We start from the raw sequence: 22,760 nt of genomic DNA on the forward strand, positions 1-22,760 counted from the left end.
TATTCTGCTTAAATTCCAGTGAGCAGGTGTGCACATGACTGAAGGCTGCTCTGGCAGATGCTCCAGGAGAGGGATAGGAAGAGGGGAGTGGCAAGAAAGGGAGGGTAGGGAAGAGAGAAGGAAGGGAGAGAGAGGGAGAAGAGAAGAGGAACTCTAAGATTAGAGGGCCTTCTGGGTGTTGCTGTGACTTGGAGACATTGTTCTGAGGGTCAGGCTGTAAGAATCAGAACACTACGTCCGGAGCTACGTTGATCTGAAGCCAGGAGCCAAGGTGCTTCCTCCTGGTCTTCTCTTGGGCCATCCTCCATTGCCCTCCCGGGCCTCAGCAGAGAGCTGGGCTGGAAGAGGAGCAACTGGGACAGAATCCGGTGCCCCAAGCGGGACTAGAACCCGGGGTGCTGGCACCACAGGCAGAGGATTAGCCAAGTGAGCTGTGGTGTTGGCAGCTTTGTTCTTAAGATTGTGTGTTGGATTTCCGATGGACTTTCCTTGTTTTTAGCTTTAGATTGTGTAGTACATATCAGTGGTCCTATTGTGTACTCTTAGCAGTTATGTGCAGAGGTCCTAATCATATCATTGGTAACCCAAAGAGTTATTTGGTTGTAGATAATAACACACAGTTGAACCACTTCTGGGGTTACTTTTTCCTTTGCCCTGGTGGCATCCTGAGGTGCTCTGAATTGGTGGATAGTCCCAGTAAGGGGAGCCTGCAGCCTTGCAATCCTTAGCCAAGGAGGACTAAGTAGGCTGATCCTGGATCAGTTCATTGTCTGTCATCTCAAAGTCTTGCCACTGACCTCACCCACAGCCTGGTGTTTGGTTGTAAGAGCAGTGGATTCGCCACTTTACAGCGCTCCAGTCTCAGGTGGCAGATGCTCCAGGGCCTCTGCTTTACCTCCAGGGCATCCTCAGGTGAACCTTGATTTCAATGGGCCTACTTCATTTGTGGCAGAGAAGTCTGCAGTCGCGGAAAACAAAAGGACACTGCCTGTTTTAAATGGAGGTGACAGCTACTGGTTTCTGCAGAGGAGCTGAAGAACAAGTAACTTGTAAATGCACAATGTGTTCTTGCTTAAGTACTTCCTAGCACAGTTCGAAAGCAATAGAATACAGGTAAGTTTTGTTACCTTCTCATTCTGAGTTATGTTTATGAGAGGCATAAGAAGATTTGCAGAGAGGAGAAAAAGCTTTTTCATGCCAGTAGTTTATGTTTTATATCTCATGAATTCTAGCCATTTATAAAATTATCTGGTTTCTTGCCCCTTCTCATGGTTGATTTTTTTTTCTTTTTCCAGCCAGAGACCTTTGAATTATTTTTATTCATAAGTGAAAAATGTATTACAGCTTTATTTCCTTTTATTAATAGTTCCTTCTTGCCTTTAACCACATCTCTGACTTTTTGGCATGTAGGGTCCAATGAGCTCATGCTTAATCATGTATAAACAACCATCTAATTATATGGTTTTGGATTTTCATTTGACCGACTAAACAAAAATGACACAGAAACGAGAAACCTGACAACCTCCCCTTCTTGGGATACCTGGCCTTTCTCTCTCTTCATGCATTTAGTAAAATGCACGTTATAACTTATCAAAAAAAATCAGTTTGTATCTGCCAAGTTTCTGAGGTAAAATTGTTCTTTTCAAGGCTACGTGTCAGAAAACAAGTCGGTGGAGCTAAATTATACATCTCCTTTGCAGATTTTCTTTTGGGCTGTAGTTTTTCCTCCTCTGGACTGAGGTGTCACCAGCGTTCCTTGTGCTGCTGGTGTTGGCTGACAGAGCAGTGTTCATGGGACGGACTAGGTTTCCCATTCTTTGTCCCCTTGCCTTCTCCGGGAGGTACAATAACAACTGTGCCTGCTGCCCTATCTTCCCACCCTCCCCCAAACCACTCTGACACACTTTGGAAAGAAAATAGCAGGGCAGTCTTTCCAAACAAATGTGCTTACTGTGTTTAAACAGGAAGGAAGAAATTGTCCATTCCCTTTTGTTTCTCACTGGCTTGAGCCTAGAGTTCTGATCATGGGGCAGAATCTCTTTTGAGCTGTTGGCTAGGTTCACCATACGTAGCTCCCTGTGCTTGATAGATGAAAGATGAAAAGATAGGGCCGAAAGCCAAGTGCTAGATGACCTCAGATGAGGCTCTCTGAAAAGTTCATGGAAGAGTGGCATTAAAAGATAAGTTTATTTTGATGCAAAACAGCTTTGGAATCCAGACAGTTTTTTCATAACGCACATTTCATATGAATATTTTGAAGACCCTTTCATGCTTGATCTCAAAATTGTTTTGCACTAAAATAAACTTATGTATAATCATATATATAGGTATATATATACATGGGGGAGTTTTCATTTTATATATAGTTTATCTTTTTTAAAAGTTATTTATCTTGTTTATTTGAGAGAGAGAGGGACAGGGAAAAGGAAAGGGAGTGAGGGGGAGAGAGAGAGAGAGAGAGAGAGAGAGAGAGAGAGAGAAACTCATCTACTGGTTCGCTCTCTGGATGCCTTCAATGGACTGAGTAAAATCTGGGAACCAGGAGCCGGATTCAGGCCTCCCATGTGTGTGAGCAGGAACCCAATTATTTGAGCCATTACTTGTTGCCTCTCAGGGTCTGCATCAGCAAGAAGTCAGGAATCAGAGCTGGATATCAAACCCAGGCACTATGGTATCAGACTGCTGGGCTAAGAGCCCACACCTAAACCTATGTTTTAATTTTGTTTTCAATAAACTTTTAAAAGTAAACTCATGTGGAATCTGAAATAATGGAACTCCGAGAAGCTGAGAGTGGAGTGGCAGTTTTAGGGGCTGCAGTTGGGAGTAGGAGACACAAGGAAATGTTGGACAGAGAGTACAAAGTTTCAGTACTTTGCAAAATGCATATGTTTAGAGATCCAATGCACAGCAGAGTGGCTATAGTGAACAACACTTACTGTATACTTGAAATTTTTTAAGAGGATAAATCTTAAGTACCCCCCATATACACACACAAAGGTAGCTCTGTGAAATGATGGGTCTATTAACTAGCTTGATTGTGACCATTTCACAGTGTATATGTATATTAAAGCATCACGTTGTACATCTTAAATTTATACATTTTATTTTGTCACTTATACCACAATAAATCTGACAAAAAGAGTTAAAATTACCTCTATTTATTATTTTTTTTCTGAACACTTTGCAAGATGAGTATTTCAAAGAGTAGATTTGGCTAGCTAGTATTTAATAGCTGTAACACAGAAGTAAAAGGGTTCTCGTGAAATTTGGCCAAAGTGATTTATTTCCTTACTAATCCTTCAGCCTTAAAAAGTAATTTGACTTCTTAGAATTTCTCTGAAACGTGCATATCCTTAAGTGCTAAGATTTCATACACTTAGATGGATTCGGTTTGGAAGCAAATTATATTGACTCCATTTTGAGAATTTAGAGTTAGTATGGTCTTCCTAAGATTAATATCTAACAATTTTTCTTATTGAAAATATTTTGGAAATAACTTCCTAATTTTTCTTCCCATTGTAAGGAGCTAATATTACTCAGTTCTTTATAGAGATTTGTTATAATATTCTTTTCCAAATTGCAGATTTTTTGCTCAAGGTTCCCGTTCTCATTGGGCAAACAGATCAAAGTGAGACTTCTGTCTGTAATGATTATTTTTATTTTGATATGTTTTGTTTAGAACAGAGGGTAGCAAGTCCTGGCAGAGCTATCAGATTGATGCACCCTACAGCAGTCAGATGAGGAAGCACTGTATTCACCAAGTTAAGGCCTCTGCTTAACTGACCCTCTCAGAATTGGGCAGGGATTTGATTTCTCTCCTTCTCGTTTACTTTGAAAGTCAAAGGGTCTTATGTTGCTTGTGATGTGTTATTTATTCTCTTCCAAGAATTTGTAAAGTAAGCTTTCAGTTTGATTAGCATTCAACTTTTTATTCACATTTATTCTCAACTTTAGTGTTCAAATTTGGATGAGTAACAACTAATCCTTTTTTAAAAGTGTATTATTTTTGGGAGAACATAATCACAGCTTTTAATTTAGGTTTTTTTTTTTTTTCATACTGGCATTGATATGTATTAGGATTGCTTTTCATTTTGATGGGGAAGACTTCGGGTTGTAAGTAGTTCTCTTCCTCCTTGTTTGACCCAGTTTTAGATATTAATAGTTCAGGGTTATTGCAGATACAGTCTGCAGTCACATTCACTTTAGTTCCAATTCATGTTCTAGTCATGTTTCCAGAGATGTTTAGATTATCCTACTTCTCATAAGTTCAAAAATATCTTGAAATAAAAGAAATAGAATGGGAATTATCCATGTAAGCCCTGGCCAAATTGCCTGATGTGATGTTAGAATTTTGTTTTTGTATTTTGGTTGAAGTCGTGTAATTTTTGAACGATGACGTGTAGCTTGAGCCAAACGGTATTTATTTCATACGCCTCATCTTTCTAATTTTAAATGAATCTATAGTGGGTATAACTTACTCTACCAACTAATATGCACTAGAAATGGTTCTTGAAGTTATTTCCTTTAAATCAAAACACATCAAACTCCAAGACCCCATCTTGCTGATTAAGGGGAAATTTAATCTCAGTCATTGTTACTTGGGACATCTTGATACTCTGCTAAAAGAAGACAATACTCCAGGGTCTTTATACAGAGCAGAAAATTCCAAGAGCTTTTCTGGTTCTTGGTCCATCAGGTTACTGCCAAGGTGCCTGTTGGCCAAGCCCACATGGTCTCTAGGAGTTTTCTGATCTGTGCACTGCTTGGTTGTAGAAATCTTTGCTGGAACTGGGAGCTCCAGGTCCCAAAGTCTAGCCTTGTGTACCTGTGCCATGCAGCCACATCCTCTGCTTTCCTTTGGGGGCTGCCTCTCCACTCAGAGAACCATCTGACTGCTGTTCTTCCTCGACTTGGCCAGCTCACCTTTTTCTTTCTCTCCTGTTCCTCCTGGATGCCTGCTCTATTTTCAGAAGGCTCTGCAGTTTAGAGCACCTGGTGCAAGTTCAGTGAATTTAAATTTCTACACAGGATTAGCCCTTTTATAGTAACCTCTCTTGGAACAAGGGAACGCAAAATACAAATAGCAATAGCTCAGCAGGTTTTCTTGCCATGCACCCCAGCTGCTGAATGGGCTTTGGAACTTAGAGTCAAGAATCTCCAGCTTGGGGAATAAATGGTAGCTGGCTCCTGAGACAATTGATTAGCCCTAGGGGTCTTTTCTGAAGGAAGCTGAGTGCTTCCCATTTCCAACAAGTATCCCTGCCTTGTTTTTTAATATGAAAGAAAGTAATCCCTAACCATCTGCCTTTTCTCCAGGTTTGGTGTTTCTGAGCATCCCATCTGGATGAGTAAACCCATGTGGAACAGAAAACACTTCTGGATAGAGTATACATGTTTTGGACAGTTCTTAGGAATTTGAATTTGGGGGGAAGTAAAGGTAGCCTTGCAGCTGTCAATGATGACTATGTAAACTATACCTTTTAAAGACTTAAGAAGTTACATGTGATATGAAGGGTGACTGGAAGCCAGCCACTCAACCAGCTATTAGATGCTAAAAGAAATTTCCAGTGATTTATATAGAGTGGGTGTGTGTGTGTGTGTGTCTAGCAGAGCATATGGAGAGAGGGGGCAAATTAGTAACATTTCTAGCTCTTTGGTAATTTAGAGGAGGTTCCTGGCTCCTGCCTTGGGATCAGTGCAGCTCCAACCATTGTGGCCGGTTGGGGTGTGAACCAGCAGAAAACCTTGCTGTCTCTCTGCCTCTGCCTCTCCTTCTCTCCCTGTGTAGCTCTGACTTTCAAATGAATAAAAAAATATTTTTAAAAAGTATGATATGTAATTTAAAAAAAAGAAAGAAAGCATATGAATACCTAAGCTTATGGACTACTTCCTGGCTGCTATTCTAAGTGCTATCTATACAGTGAAGTGTTGAGCACTCCCAGCAGTAGGAACAATTATCATCTCCATTTTTTAGAGGAAACATAGAGACAGAGTTTAAGGAATTTGCCTCTGGTCAGAGAGCTGGTAAATGAAGCCATTCTGACTTTAGCATCTCTATTCCTTTCTTCTTCCCCCGTGCTACTTTTGTAATCCTTTTCCCATCCATTGCCTGCACTTGATTTTGGCTAGTCCACCCTGCTCCAGCCATTAAAAGGTTGAGATCAAGTCTTATTTCCTTATCTGTAGCCTCCCTCAGTTTGTATAGATCCTTTCTTTGTTTAAGCTTTTTCTTTTCTTTTTTTTTTTCCCTTACTGTTAAAATAACTCAGTTTAGGATTGTTTCCTATGTCAGTGCAAACTTTTTCTAGTTGGTCAGAGACTCTGACCAAGGGCTAATTCAGTGGCCTGGGACTCCATTATTCTAGCAGAGCACAGAGCCTGCACTCAGTAAATGTGGTCTGTTTGTGATCTTGGAAATGGAGCTGGTTTTTTCCCATTAAAGTATACTTCCTCCCTCCCTTCCTCTCATTCTTTCTTGTGTTTATAGAAGTCCTCTTTTTGTAGAGTTAAGGATAATAATTTCAACCTAAATATATTTTCATAGATTAATCCACTAGATAAACCTTGGTTAAAGCCTATTATATGAGTTTGTGAGCAAGAATTGCCTGACTCATCTATGTACTTGCTCTCCCTAGAGTATATAAGATAACACAGAGCAGCGAAACAATAAATGAATACCTGATCCGTGAGCGATAAATTACAAAATTGTGCCTGTACTGGTATTTCAGTGTTTCAGAGTAATGGTTTGCTTATTTAACAAATAGATCTGCCATCTTCCCCATGGGATTGTTAGAAAATTTGTCGAGGGAAAAGCAGTAAAATGTGCTTACATTTCCTCTTTGGTTTTCTAGGCTAATTGTTGGTGAACTTTATTTAACACTTCTGCTATACTAAGAGTCTCTGTGGAGCAGAGCAGCTCTCAGTTAACTTGGCAAATCATTACTAGAGAGAACAGAAGGGTCAGCATAAGACTCTCTACTAATTAGTTGATAATTGATGTACAATAGCTGACTGATGAGACTTTAGAATATAAACCCCGGAAATATTGCTTAATTTATCTTTCCGTCTTTATGAGATGGCTTGGAACTGTGGATTCTTAATCTCTTATCAGGACTGCCCAGTGACAGGGAGCAAGATTTGAGGCCTCAGGCCCAGGAATCCAGGGCCCTGAGTGGTCCAAAAAGGAAGATGATAGTTTTTAATCTCTCAGGATATAAATTTGACTCCATCTAATGCAGGGATGAAGTGAAATGAGTAGGGCTGGTGATTCCATACTTTGTGCACAGCATTCCTGAGTGCTGAGTAAGAGTGGGAGATTGTTGGCATGGCAGTTAGATTCTTTGTGGGATAAACATGGGATATTCAACCGAAGCTGCTGGGAACAAGGTGGTGGGAGATTGCATGATTCATGGAAATCTCCCTGGTTTTGGATCTGACCTGTTTGCTGGCTCATTTTAGAACGGAGTCACAAAATGGACTTTATATAATCCAGCCCTTGCAGTTTGTTTTCTTGAATCTTTATGAATCAATTATAAAGTCTTCAATCTTACTCTAACTTACTTCTGTAACTATTGCTTTCTTATTTTGCCATTGACTGCTCTGTGGCCTCAGCACTGTTCGTCGAGCTTCTGGTTCATGACCTCCTCTGAGTTTTTCTCCTCATCTCTGCCAGATTAATATTGGTTGAACTCTGCTTCCAGAAGGATTCTGATTGCCTAGGGCACTGGGTCTTTATATGCATGATGCTGACCAGATACACCTGCATCATCCTGTTTGATTGTTTTGTAGTGGTATCTAGGAATTTGTATTTATTTTTGTTTATTAGTAGCCAGAGAGAGAGAGAGAGAGAGAGAGACAGACAGACAGACAGATAGACATAGATATAAATATATTCTATTCTACTGACTCACCTTTAAATGCCTACAATGCCTGGAAGGCCCAAGCCAGGAGCCCAGAACTCAACCCACAACTCCATGTGTATGGCTGGAACCCAATCACTTGAGTGATCAACTCTGCCTCCTATGGCTTCCTAGGCAGTAATCTAGAATCATGTGTCAGGCCTGGAACTCAAACCTGGGCATGCAGATTGGTATGTCTTAAACTGGTAAGCCAAAGGCCTGCCTTGGAATTTTCATTTTTGAAAAGTTTTCCTGGTGATGCTATTAGGTACCCAGGCTTAGAGTCTATGCAGTATTCAAGCTTTTATATCAGGTCCTCCAGACAGTTGAACCAACTCTCTGAGCTCTATCTCCTTTACTTCTCTTGCAGGCAGCCCTGGCTTCTCACTTCCCCAGGACACACCAGGCCTCCTGCCTTCTGTGTGCATGTCTGCACCCTGCTGTTTCCTTGCCATTCATGTGTTCCTTTTCCCCCCATCCTTTAGCTTACAGTCTCCCTTAGAATACTAGCTTGGATGAGTCCTTGGGGAGGAGAAACTCCCTAAACAGATGTATGTTGCATAGAATTTGCTCCTCTGAGAGATGTATTTTATATGTTTTCATTTTTAAAGTCACTGAGGGGGTGGGCATTGAGGTGCAACTGCTTAAACCAAAGCTGGTGGGTACACTCATATCTCATCTTGGAGTGCCTGCTTTGATTCCTGGCTGCTCCACTTCCAGTCTAGCTCCCTGCTAATGCACCTGGGAGGCAGCAGATAATGACTGGAGTGCTTGGTCTGCTGCTACCCTCATGGGAGACCTTGATGGAGTGAGTTCTGGGCTCCTGGCTTCAGCCTGGGCCAGCCCTGGCTATTGGGGGCATTTCAGGAGTGAACCAGAGGATGGAATATCCTTCTGTCTCTCTGTCACTCTTTTAAGTAGAAAAAACTAAATGCAATACATGAATAAATAACCATTTCAAAGTTCTGGAAAGACCTGTAGTAAAGAGATAGTTGAACTTTGCTGTATTGGGTTTCCCCAAAGTTATTTCACGATGGACATCTCCACGAGCTTGTCTCATTGGTGGTTTAAGAGCTTTGAACATCTTTAAGTGTGGGGAATGCTTAACGCTCTTCAGCCAGTTACCCCATGCACAGGGATTGCCCACCCCCTTTCTCAGTGCCTGGGTCTGTGTTTCATGCTTAGGCCTGTGCAGCCCAGTAGCATTCCCCTTACTCCTAGGTGAGAGGTACGCTCTGAGGAGTCAGGGTGCTGTACCCTGCATTCCTTCTCTCTCATAGATTTTGTGCAGTTTTGAGCATTTGTATCTTTTGCCAAATTGAAATGCTGTGCCCCAGAATAGAGGAGCCAGTTATTTCATTCTGGTTTTTATCCTTTGGTGATCATAGCCCTTCAACCATGCCTTGCTGTATTTCAGAGAAACACAGTGGACACTCACAAATGTTCATTAAATTGTCACTGCTGTATCTCAGCAGGGAAATGTGATGCATTTGACCAACCTCTGCGTAATAGCCCTGGTATGTCTGGCATGCATGGATGTATTCATACTGCTTTTACAGAGGAGCGTGGGGAAAGGTGGGAGAAGCTAAGGACCTATGCTCTAGCAGTCTTTAAATTTTTTAACAGTTTATTTAGTTTCACTTTGTTTTAAAGGCAGACACACACACAACACAAGGTTTCTATGCACTGGTTTACTCCCCAAATGCCTGGAATAACCAGGGCTTGGCCAAGCTGAAGCTAGCAGCCTGGAACTCCATGTGCATCTCCCATATGGGTACAGGGACCCAAGTACCTGAACCATCATCCACTGCCTCCCAAGGTTCTCATTAACAGGAAACTTTATTGAAAGCAGAGGAGCTGGGGCTTGAACCAGGCACTGTGATATGGGATGTGTGTGTTCAAGTGGCAGTTTAACTGCTGTGCCAAATGCCTCCACCTGCTGCAGCCTCTTGGTGTATTTTTACATTAGAGAGCGGGGAGAGGGAGACTTGCCCCCTCCTGTGGTAAAATGAAGGTGCTTTTCTATTTTATTTATTTATTATTTTTGAGGAATGAGGGAGTGATTGTGCACTCTTCTGCATTCTCCAGTCTTGAAAAGTTCTTTTTTTTATTTTTTAAAAGATTTATTTGTTTATTTGAAAGTCACAGTTACAGAGTGGGAGAGAGATCTTCCATCTGTTGGTTCACTCTCCAGATGGCAGCCACAGCCAGTGCTGGGCCATGCCCAAGCCAGGAGCCAGGAGCTTCTCTTGGATCTCCCATGTGGGTGCAGGGGCCCAAGCACTTAGGCCATATTCTGCTTCTTTCCCAGGTGTGTTAACAGGGATCTGGATGGGAACAGGAGCAACCAGACATGAGCTGGTGGCCCTATGGGATGCTGGCATTTCAGGTAGTAGCTTTACCTGCTATATCACAATGCCAGCCCATCCCAAGGTTTTTTTTTTTTTTTTTTTTTTTTTTATGCTTCATATTGGTAATGTTTATCTCACTTGAGAGAAGAGGAAGGGCTTTGCCCAAGATTATCTTATTGACAGGCACCCAGGTATAATTATATAGCAATGTGTGTATGTGTTATGATATATTTCACTGTTAAAGACATCATTATTTGTTAACACAGGCAATTCTGATGACATCTGTAGAGATAGAGGGGGCGATGTGTACCAACTCACATTGCCTTTAGAATTTTAGTGTTCACATTCACATTTAGGTGAGCTTAGAGAAAGATGAGGAAGGACATACCTTTCTCTACTGGAGTTGGTTATCTTTAGTGGTATTAGGGAGAGGTGGGAATCTGAGCTTTTTCTTCACATTCATTCGCATTATTTGGGTTTTGTAAACACATGTATACATAAATCCATATTATGTTTGGATTTAAAATACTGATACAGATAATCTCAAATGAAAGATAGAATGTGCATTCTAGATAATATTCTGTTATCTGCTAAGGCTATGAAACCTTAAAGAAGAAATGTAAATGCCAAATTCCCAACATAATTTGGGCTTGGAAGGAGGTCCATAATAAGTAGTACATTGTTTCCCTGCCACAATATCATTTTTTTTCCCCCTAATATAGGAAAGGGTGGGAAGTATAGCTCAGTGTGAGGGCTGAGTGGACCTATTGACTGACCATGGAATTAGGTAATCTAACCTACCCAGTGCACTACTTTGTGGCCACAAAAAGCCTCCTTAAGTGAGGCTTATCCCGTGTACAGAAGGTCTGTGTCTCTCTGTGGGTGAGCTTAGTCCTGGGAGGAGACAGAAAGGGTTTCCTGAGTTTCTCATGCCCACTTGTTCCTCCTAGTTTCATAGAGAAGGGCCAGTTGCGTAGGAAAGGCAATTCCTCTGCTTACAAAATGAGAAGTGGCAACATCACTAATAATTAGGAAAATGCGAATCAGAACCACAGCAGGACATCTTCTCACCTTAGATAGAATGATGAGCAGCAAAGGGCCAAAAAATAACAACTACGGTGAGGGTGCAGAGAAAGGGGAGATCTGCACTGTTGGTGGGAATATAAGTTAGAGTAGCTGTTATGGAAAATTGTATTGCAGTACTTCAAAAAACTAAAGACAGAACTTCTGTAGATCCTGCTATTCCACTTGGTATGTATCAAAAGGAAATGCAATTAGCATTTCAAGGCACCCTTACATTTGTTGCAGTCCTCTTTCTTTCTTTCTTTTTTTTTTTGGGGGGGGGGACAGGCAAAGTGGACAGTGAGAGAGAGAGACAGGGAGAAAGGTCTTCCTTTACCATTGGTTCACCCTCCAGTGGCCGCTACGGCGCACCACGCTGATCCGAAGGCAGGAGCCAGGTGCTTCTCCTGGTCTCCCATGGGGTGCAGGGCCCAAGGACTTGGGCCATCCTCCACTGCACTCCCTGGCCACAGCAGAGAGCTGGCCTGGAAGAGGGGCAACTGGGACAGAATCCGGTGCCCCGACCGGGACTAGAACCCCGGGTGCCAGCGCCACAGGCGGAGGATTAGCCTAGTGAGCGGTGGCGCCAGCCTGCAGGCCTCTTCATAATAGCCCAGATTTGGAATCAACTTAAATGTCTTTTGACAGATGAATGGATAATGTGGTCTTACTATGCAGCCATGAAAAAGAATGTAATCCTGTCATTTGCAGCATCGTGGGGGACATTATTTAAATGAAATGAGCCAGGCACAGGAAGACAAATACTACAAGTTCTCACTCATATGTGAAAGTTTAAAAAAAAAATTATTTCATAGAAGAGCCTAGTGTAGCAGTAGTTACTAGAGGCTGGGAAGGATAGGGAACAGGACAGATAGAGGGAGGCTGGATAGTGGCTTCAAGATACTGTTAGAGGGCGTACATTCTAGTGCATGCTAGCATAGTACTGTGACCATCATTTACAACAGTTTATTATATATTTTATAAAAAGCTGGAAGAATTCAAAGGTTTTCAGAATGAAGGAATGGTGAATGTTTAAGGAGATGGAAATGCTAATTATGCTTATTTGATCATTGTACACTGTAAACATGTATGAAATTATGATCCTAGACTTCATAAATAGGTACAATGATAATGTGTCAGTTAAAATAAAAAAAAAACATTAAAAGTAAATGTATAAGTAGGATTAGTATTTTAAATGGGAAAAAAGAAAGAAAATGAAGAGCTAGGAATGGGTTTGCAAATGATTATAGAATTATCCCTGCCATTATGGTTTAATTTATGTTATTGAGGGGCCAGTGCTGTGCCTTAGCGGGTTGTTTGTCAACTGCAATGCTGGCATCCAGTATAGGTGCCAGTTCAACTCCCAGCTGCTCTATTTCCCATCCAGTTCCCTGCTAATGTGCCTGTGAAAGCATATGAGGATGCCCCAAGTGCTTGAGCCTCTGCCACTCACGTGGGAGACCCTGAAGAAGCTCCTGGCTCCTGACTTGGGCCTGGCGCAGTCCCAGCCATTGTGGCCATATGGGGAGTGAACCAGCAGATTGAAGACCTCTTTCTGTTTAACTCTGCCTTTCAAATAAATAAAATAAATCTCAAAAAAAGATCATATTAAGATTGTATATTTAAATTTATGAAGATTAATATTTACAAACACTTATTAAGATTATATGTTTATATTATAAAGATATATATTTTAGATTAGGCATTTACTTGGGTTTGTTAAAGGAAACCTTGCCACTTAGAAGCATTAAGATGCTTAGAACTAGAAAAAGTGGGAAAATTTGAACCTCAAAGTTCCAGAAACTTCATTTGCAAATAATATTAATTGACTTTCAACTCCGTTTCAGTTGGGTGTTAGCTGTGTGCTCACAAGGAAGGAAGGGTCAGGCTTAGAAAATACAGATTTGCTCAATGACAGCGTATGAGTAAGAGGTTCAGGGAATCTCCTGTTCTTTCTTGCCAAGCTTTGCAATTCTCAAATTTCCCATTATAGTGTTCCTGTGCGTTAGAACACTGTGGAGGTGTTGGACTGGCCGTTGGCATCTTCCTTTGAAAGAATCAGTCTTTTCTAAAAACTGTCAGTGGAGAGAAGGATGAAATGCAGTGAGGAGAGAGAGCCACCTGAAAGCTGGATCTCCCGCAAGTGTATGTAAGGCGTGGGCAGGTGGCTTGGCATGTGGTCTCCTGTCACCCGGAGAAGCATGCTGAAAGCAGTGCCGGAAAGATACCAGCGACGAGCACTGTAATTCATTGCAATTCACCTATGTGCGTGTTAAATCTGTATCCTAATGTATGTCACATGTGTGAGTGTTAGATCTTTTAATCCTCTGTACTACTGAGAGAGGTAACTTCTAGTTTTAACACCATTTTTGATATCAGGCTGCTAAGACACAGAGAGCTTAAGTAACTTGCGCAAGGTCCCATAGCCAGTCATTCAGTGGTGGAGCTAGAATGAAAACCTATGCGATTAGCTACTGTGCTGTGTGCTATTAACTCACGTCCTTTCTTCCTCTGACTTCCCCATCTCCATCTGCCTTTAGTGCGCTGGTATCCAGTAATTTACTAACTCATTCTTGAAGATCCACCCGAGCATGAGTTTACAAAACTTTCTTTGCAATGCATTATCCTGGATAGGAGAAAATTTGCTTTAAAGGATATTATTGGTAATTTAGACAGCATATTACTTACTAGCATTATATTATTGTGCTAAATGTCTTAAATATAAAATTAATTTGTTTGAAAGTCTGAGAGAGAGAGAGAGAGAGCTTTTATACGTGTTGGTTCATTTCTTAAATGCCCACAGCCACTGAGGCTAGGCCAGAATGAAGTCAGGAGCCAGGAACTGAAATCAGATCTCCCATGTGGGTGGCAGGGACCTGACTACTTGAGCCATCATCTGGTGCCTCCTACGGTGTATATTAGTGAGAATCTGAAATCAGGAGTAGAGGTGGGACTTGAACCCAGGCACTCTGATAAGGGATGTGGCAGTCCCAAGGAGCATCTTAAACATTGTGCCAAACCTGATCCCGTAAATATCTTGAATTTGTTAATTATATCATGATTGTGGATTTTAGAGATGAAGGACATGAAATCTGTGACTTATTCTTAAATGGTTCAAAATTAATAACAATATAAATAATAAGCTTATAGACAGATAAAATTGGGACTCCTTGTAGTATTCTTGCAAATTTTTTGTGGGTTTTAAAGGAAAGAGTTGGGAAGAAAACCTTGATACCTAGAGTGGCGAGGCACACACTAAATCCTTTTCATCCTCAGAACAGCTCTCTGAGTTAGGCACTATTAAGTCCTCATTTTAGAATAGGACTCGGAAGCTTATGATCCCTATGGGCCTCCAGCAAGGGCAGGAAGCATGACTCAAATGGTGGTGTGCACCTTTCTGTTTCTGTAATGTAGAAGTTGCTCTTGCACCATCGTTTCTGACCTACTAAGAAAGCCATTTCAGATGACCCCACTTGGAGTAGGAATCAGCTCATCCTAAGACATGGTTGGTGTGATGTGTGTGTGTGTGGCTTAGGCTCCATGGGCAGAGGTCCATCTTGCTCACCACTGTCTCTGTGGGCCTCCTAGGTCATGGCTGGCGTTTGATAAGCTCGGTTGAGTGAACAGTAAGAACCAGAAGCACGTTGGATACTCGTCTCTCTTCCTCCCGTAGATATTTCCATGTTTGTTGTTCCATGTCACCCATGTCGTTTTTAGAAGAGCTTCTAGTTCTGAAAGATGCAGCTCCCGTGGTGATGATCGGGACACAATAAACTCTTTAACTTCAAGAGAACCCTTTTAACTAATGAAGATGTTAATTAAAATCATACCCCTGTGAAGATGACCTCTTGATCCAGAAATTTGAAAATGCAGAGCACTCATGCTGGGCCAGCACACAGTGACTTTGGCTGGAATGTCATATGTGGTATTGAGAATGCCCTCCACTTGGATCCTTATCTGAGCAGTAAATACATTTTTTAAACACACCATGTTGTCTCTAAAAATAAGCAGTATTTCAAAATGAAAATCAGTGCACAAGTAGTTGGCACATCTGGTAGTCAGCAAAGCTGTACAGTTTGTTTTCAGAGAGTGACAAGCCAGGAACATTCAGACTTGGCCAACTGAAAACTTTTCATCTGTCTGTGATTACACCTGGTTTTAAAAAATTTGGCTCTAAGCTCAAAGCAGAAAGATCACTGGAAATGGACAGAGAATTAAACAGCATTTATGATCTTGTTTTATGCCTGGAATTATGAAGAACTACTTTTTCTTAAAGAAGAGCAATAATTATAGTCATAACAGCAGCCACTAGCTTCTGTGGAACACCTACTGTGTGCTGGACAAAGTGCTGAGTCCCTTATGTGTGTTGTCAGCACTAATGCACAGCAGCTGTATGGTGCTGTTAATTGTCTCCCTATGTTACAGATGAGAAGACACAGACATAGAGATAAGACAAACAAATATTAAGTACAGCATCTGCATTCCATGGGCATGTTGGCTATGGGGCCTGTGCTCCAAAGCAGGTATAATTCTGAGTAGTGTGGAGGTATTCAGGTTTGGAATTTGGGAAAGTAAAAGAGAGGAGGTTGCATTGAGCACAGTGGCTCACCGTCCAACTGTCGCTTGTTCCCGCTGATGAGAGGTGCTTCTGTTTTCCAAAACATCCTCATACATTTCCCAAGAAACTAACTGTTCATTCTTATGCTTCAAGGCCATCGTCCCAAGTAACTGTTAGAAGCAGTCCTTCTGCCATGGTTAGATAGGTTAAAGATGACCAGTGGATTATACTACCAGGAGGTAGTATAATAAGAAATCATGGAGATGTTGGGGAGAAAAGGATTAATGTTTCTTTCTTAAAGAATAACAGACTAATTTCAGTGTGTGAATCCAGAGTAGAGGGTTACACAGATAATCCTTGACTTGTGAAATTCTGCCCTAGGAAGATGAATTTCTCATTACTGCTCTCACTGGCTTCATCATCCATTCAATCTAGGTAGCAAAACTTTGGAGAAGCAGCAAAGGGTTGACTTGGCTGAAGCTTTTGATTTTGGAAAATAGCCTTGTCTTTACTCAGTCAATTAAATGAGATATTTAACACTATGTTATAAAATAGGCTTTTTGTTAGAGGATTTTGTCCAAATGTTGGCTAATGTAAATGTTCTGAGATTGCTTAGCATAGGTGAAGCAAGCATATTCAATGGGTTATGTGTATTGGATGCAGATGCATTTTGACATAGATATTTTCATTAAAATAATGAAAGACCACTAAAAAAAGAAAGAAAAATAGCACTTTTTTTTAAAAGAAAATCAGGATAGGTTCAGTGGAGATAATTTGTCAGTATTTAATTTTCACTTATAGCTCTCCCTTTTTTAATTTAAGAGGCAGAGAGAGACACCGAGAAAGACAGATGGTGAGAGAGAGAGAGAGAGAGAGAGATAAAAAGGGAGAGAGAGAATTGGTGGGGAGCCCCTATATGATGGTTCATGCTCCAGATCCCACAATGGCCAAGGCTGAAGCAGTGAGCCAGGAGCCAGGAGGCAGGAATGCAATCTAGGTCTCCTGTGTGGGTGTCAGGAGTCCAATTACTTGAGCCATTATTGCTGCCTCACAGGGTCTGCATTAGCAAGAAGGTGGAGTCAGGAACCAGAGCTGGTAATTGAACCTGGGTACTCTCATATGGAAGGCGGGTATCTTAACTGCTAGGCTAAAGGCCCACTCCCTGTAATTGTCTTGTGGTTTGATTTGTTCTTAGCTTCATTGGACAGATTTTATTGTGCCCTGTATACTAAGTCCTGGGCTAGGTGCTAATGAAGCAAAGATGCCTTCAACCAGGGTTCGGTCTTCAAAAAGCAATAAAGTATTACAGAGAGGAGGCTGGGATGCATGACAGCAGTTCAGTTCTCTGAAGCATGAGAGCTGCTGAGGCAGCTGTGCTGTGGTGGCTACTGTAGGGGAATGAGAGAGGAGTGGTCAGATCTGCACAGCTGCTTGCGAGGGAGGGAGGTCTAAAAGAGTGGTGGGCCTTTGAATTGAAACCTGAAAGATGCAGAGATGCTCCCTAGGTAGAGGTGGCCATTCCAGACAAAGAGAAGAGCGTGAACAAGGCAAGGGTTAACAGAAATGTTTCAGAAGTATGTTGGTATTTATTGATTTAAAGGTGTGTGTCTTTTCACATCACAACATCTCTGAAATCTGGACACCATGCACATGCTTAGTTGACAAAATAATGGTACACCTTACGGTATATGGCATTTTAGATTTGATTAAATAAAGTGTTGAAATACTTTGCCATCAATTAATATTTCTTGAATGTGCTGTTCTAGCTGCTAATATGTCTTTGATTTAGGGGTAGATATTAATACATATTTTTCAATTTTTAAAATTATTTGCATCTATTCAAAGCCAGAGTGAGAGAGAGCAAGAGAGAAAGAGATATCCTGTGTCTGTTGGTTTATTCCCCAAATGCCTACAACAAGCCAGTCCTGGGCTGGGTCAAAGCTGGGCACCCAGAGCTCCATCTGGGTCTCCCCTGTGTGTGGCAGGGACCTGTGTGCTTGAATCATTATGTGCTGCTTCCCAGGCACATTAGCAGGGAGCTGAATCAGAAGTGGAGGAGCCAGGACTCAAACTGGCACTGTGATATGGGATGCTGGCATCTAAAGTGGTTGCTTAGCTCCCACACCACAATGTGTGCCCTTCATCAATACCTTTTTTATTGAAGAAAAGTCAGGATGAAATGACTGAGTTCCTTAGATGAATATATGACTTGCTGTTTGGCAGAATACTTGCTGTCAGACGTTACTTTTAGTACCATGGCTGGTAGCACTGGGACTTGAGGAAGTAATGCAGGTGTCTTACTTCCTAGGCTAGGCTACAAGCCCATCACACTGCCTTTTTCCCAGGTAAAAAGAGAGTTTGAAATGCAAATGCCTTGGGCTTTGGAATTTATCAAGATCTTAATGTATGATGCGTTACATAAAAATGTATGCACTGCTGTCAGCATGAAGGCAAAGCCACGATGGTACAGTGCTTTATGAATTATGAAGACAGAGTATCTGTACACTGATCTTTCAAGGTACAAGAAGATGGATCATGGATAAGCTGCATTGGGAGTGGTGGAAGGGAGTTTCCGGTTTGTATGTCTGAAAAAAAATCAGAAATTTCTGTCAGAGCTGATGATTTTGGAAAGTTTCCATGGAAGAAACTTGGAACCCAACTTAAGCCCACAGATGTCATGAAAATACACCCTGGTGCATCCAGTTTCTGCTGTCACGAAATCCCTCCGTGACCTTGGGCATGTCCGTTACCACTTGGGTTTTAGTTTCCCAAAAGGCTGGATCCGAGCCAGGTTCCTGCCAGCTGAGGATGCTCTGACTCTCCCAGCATTGTGCACTGCGTCCGTGAGAACCTGAGGACGACTCCAATGTCCTTTGGTTTTGGGGGACCCTTCGGAGATAATATAAAAGATGACAAAGTAAATGTGTTTTTTTTTCTATTTATTTAAAATTTGGGAAAAGAAAAGGAAATTATACCCTCCAAGAAAAAATTTCTGTTTCTACCTTCTTTGATCTCAAATATGTCAGTGAAAAAGATGGAAAATTTGGTGAGAAAATTTTAGACCTAATTTATTAAAAACAGATTATAATTGTTAGGAGTGGGAACAGAGTATACAGTTACTGAGACTTGATCAGGTAGTTGGCAAAAATGTTTGAAAAAGTACTTGCATGTAAAAAGAATGTCTAGAATGAGTCAACTATTATTATTTTTTATAAATGAGTCATGGCAATGTTTGTCTTTCTCCTCTTTGCTTTTCACTTTTCCATAACGACAGATTCTTGTGGGTTTGTACTTATTTTCTTTCTACTTTGGGTATGTACCAAATTTTACTACATTGAATGATTGTTACTACTGCAAATGAAAAATCAGTGTCCAAGTTGATTACAGTGCTTCTTACTACACAAGTGTTTTGTTTGTGACTGTCTCATCCTGAGTTTTTAAATGGGGTAGATATCCTATGATGATCTGTTGGGAAGTAGACAGGAAAAACCCATATCGGAGATGCAGCCAGACTGTGTCCTTTAAAGAGATTTTTTGGAAGTCCAGATTTGGAATGAAGTGAACCAGTTAAACAGGTTTTTTTCAGCTATGTCAACTTTCCCTGCTGAGTGATTCAATATATTAGCCATTCTAGGAAAAACTTGAGTTTGATATAGGAAGTACCAACCACTTATCATCTTAACTGTTTAGGTAAGGATATTATAAAATACAGCTCTTCTTATTATAATTGAACACTTCTGTATAGAAGAAGTAAAATGCAAGCACATGCATTATCTATGAGTGGTCATTATGGAAAGATTCCTATTGTAACATTATGGCTTTTTCACTAGAATTAGAGAAAGCTTGATGGTATCACTAATACTAAAAAAAAAAAAAATCAAACCTACAAGACCCGAGGACTGTCTCACAAGATGGGTCCTGCTAGAAGTGTGCACATGTGTATATGAACTGATTTCTGATGTAAGGGGCATGGAAGCTAACCTGATTCATTTGTTTTTAGGGGCTCTTGGCTTTGGGCCTCAGTGCAAGTCCATTGGAAAAGGCAGCTGCAACAATCTAGTGGTCACCAGCAGTCCCATGATGGTTCAGCGACTGGGACCCATTTCACCTCCAGCAAGCCAGGTCTCTACAGCATGCAACCAGATCAGTCCTAGCTTACAGAGGGCTATGAATGCAGCCAACCTGAATATACCTCCTTCAGATACCAGGTCTCAAGTTACTTTTTTTTCCTCCTTCTTTGTGGTATGATCACATCACATGAGTGTTTTCCCTTCTCTTCCTCAATATTCTCTCTCTCACATGCGCACACACACACGCACACACACACCCCTACACACACATGCGCACATGCATACTAAATCTTCAAGCAGCTCTTTAATTTGAGCCTTGTAGGGGAGTGTGTCTAAAAACTAAGTATGTATCATGGTATCATCTTTATTGGGAGGAATGGTTTCCACACATACTATCTTGTGGTATGAAGGAAGTGAATGCCCAGTTTGAGATGTTTAGACTTTAGTGACTGAAACCCAATGTGTAAATTTGTCAATTTCTGGTGAGGCAAGTCATGTCATAGCCTAGCAAATTGAAATATTCTATGCACAGCTATATCACCGGATGGGTTTTCAGTGCATATATTGCAGTCTCCAGGTAGCTTTACAAGGTGTTTTGTCACTCTTTCCATCCATCCATCTACCTATCTACCCAAATATTTATTAAGTACCTACTGTCTGTATAATATAATAATTGAAGTTTAGGGAGATAGTATAAAGAATATAGATAGAAAGCATGAATTTAAGACTTGTGATGTATCTGGAAAGACATACTTTTTATGTGTGAGTTATATAACAGTTCAGCACAATGATTAGGTGCCGGAATCAGTAGATACTATATGTCATGTATCTATCTCCATGGGAGAAAATTGAATAGAATTGGGAATTCACTCCTTCAGACAAATGGTACTGTCTCTGAAGACTGATATTAGAAACAGCATAAAACCACATTCCTGTGCAGTGTTTAAGGTCTACTCATATTTTTGTGTGTTAAGTAAATTATTTTATCTTCCAGGTATTATCTTGGGAAAATACAATGCAAAGTTTTGCCCCTTAGCTCTACTTCTCTTGTAACTGTGATCTTGCAAAGGAGCTTTATCTCTGCATCTCTGTGGCATCTTCATTGGAGACTAGGACCCACTCATGCCTTGCAGCTCTGGGGTCCTGGCTCTTCTTCCTTGCCTCCTACCCCCAATTCCCCTTATATCTCTCCATTGTCCTGCCAGCCACTTTTGCAGCCTCTGAAATCATAGTTCCTGGAATCACTTATTTATGCCAGTTTTTTCATGAGGTGGAAACTTGTTTTTCACTGGAGACTTTTTGTGATGGGAAGCTGCTGTCATTTTCCCATTGATGATTATGCCTTAAGGGATTCCTCAGACTTGCTGAGTGCTGCATGTAAAATTAACTGTGCTCATGGATGGGTGTCATTGGGAAGCCTTCAGCTTCCTGTCTGTGGCAAGTCCAGCCCATGCCTTGAAGGCAGAGAGTCATAATTAATGAAGAGACTGACGATCGGCAGAGTACAGACTGTACAAGCCGTGCACCTTATGCAGTCCCTTTCATGGGTCAGCCAGAGAGAGGTCATTATCTCAGTGTTTTCTGGCATACTTGGTTCCTTAGCATAATTTTATATCCTTAAAAGACAAAACATTCAAGATGCACTGATGAATGTTTTAGACTATGCATTCTGAGTCCTTCTGTGGAGAAAAGTTACTTGCAGGATGAGCAAAGGAACAAGAATTGGGAAGTGGCTTGGTAAAGTATGGAACCTACTTTTAGCAGTTATGGCAAGGTCACATTTATTTGTGATCCTTGAATTGGTTCATGTGGTCCAACTTGGGAGAGACAGGTTGAGAGGCAACAGTTCAACTCAGAGGCATCTTACTCTCTTGACATGAACAGGATGCAGGAGGAATCAGCTTAGGGCTTTAGTACTAGTTGTGGGCATCCAGAAGATGGATCATGCAGGAGAAGGGGCAGAAATGGTTCAGTCTGAAAGATGCTCAGCTGTGAAAAGCTTTGAAATTCACTGTTTGTCCCTGGTAATTTTTGTTGTTCAGATTGAGGGTAGAACACGTGGGAACTATGGAAAGGCCATGGCAGTAAATGATGGGCTTTAGAGAGAAGCCCAGACAGCCATGCGTGTGGTTCTGATACACATCCTTCCAGTGACCTGCATCCACATTTATCGTGGGCATAGGTGTTCCTTCCTACCAAACTCATCTAATAATTTACATGTTTTCTAATGAGTTTTTCCAATTAATGTATCACAAACACCTCATTTTGTGATAAAATTCTTCCTCAGGATCACCTAATGGCTTCCCTACACAAGATTCTATTTTAAAAAGAAAATATATAAATGAAACTATACTTTTTAGTCAGTCTTTTATTACTGGGCATTTAGTTGCTTCCCTTGATTTCAGAATGACAAAGAATGCTTTCTTGGTTCAATCTGTAAACCTTTTATTGCACATCTCTGATGATTTAGAATAAATTCTTAGAAGTAAAATCTTCTGGGTCAAAGGAGATGTACAGTGTTGAGGTTTGTGATGTGCGTTCTCAGATTGCACTGCAGAAAAGACCTACTCACTTGTAAACTTCCCAGCAGTCCAAGGAGTGTCAGTTTTCTCAGACTTTACCAAATACTTAGTGTTATTATTTTGATAACTTTTTCCAGTTTGACAAGTAAAATGTAATTTTATCTTAATTTTAATTCTTTTTATAAGACTTATTTTTATTTATTTGAAAGAATTATAGAGAGAGAGAGCAAGAGATAGACAAAGATCTTCCATCTGCCAGTTCACGTCCAAAACGGCAACAGGGCCAGGTGGAAACCAAG

At 41.0% G+C, this 22,760-nt stretch overlaps 1 protein-coding gene across 5 annotated transcripts in view; it reads left to right on the forward strand.

The window, feature by feature from the left end:
• The window catches only part of GLIS3 (GLIS family zinc finger 3), a 483,088-nt gene that overhangs the window by 126,304 nt on the left and 334,024 nt on the right, over positions 1-22,760 (forward strand). For 3 of the 5 annotated variants that reach the window (XM_062208328.1, XM_062208326.1, XM_062208327.1), the window contains one exon: positions 19,870-20,077. The exons of the other annotated variants lie outside the window; for them this stretch is intronic. In XM_062208328.1, coding sequence (XP_062064312.1) covers positions 19,947-20,077 — 131 coding nt within the window. In that variant the 5' untranslated portion in view covers positions 19,870-19,946. The remainder of the gene's footprint in view (positions 1-19,869; positions 20,078-22,760) is intronic. 5 annotated transcript variants of the gene reach the window in all.

The sequence above is a fragment of the Lepus europaeus genome, chromosome 12 (assembly GCF_033115175.1).
Source record: "Lepus europaeus isolate LE1 chromosome 12, mLepTim1.pri, whole genome shotgun sequence".
Classification (NCBI taxonomy): domain Eukaryota; kingdom Metazoa; phylum Chordata; class Mammalia; order Lagomorpha; family Leporidae; genus Lepus; species Lepus europaeus.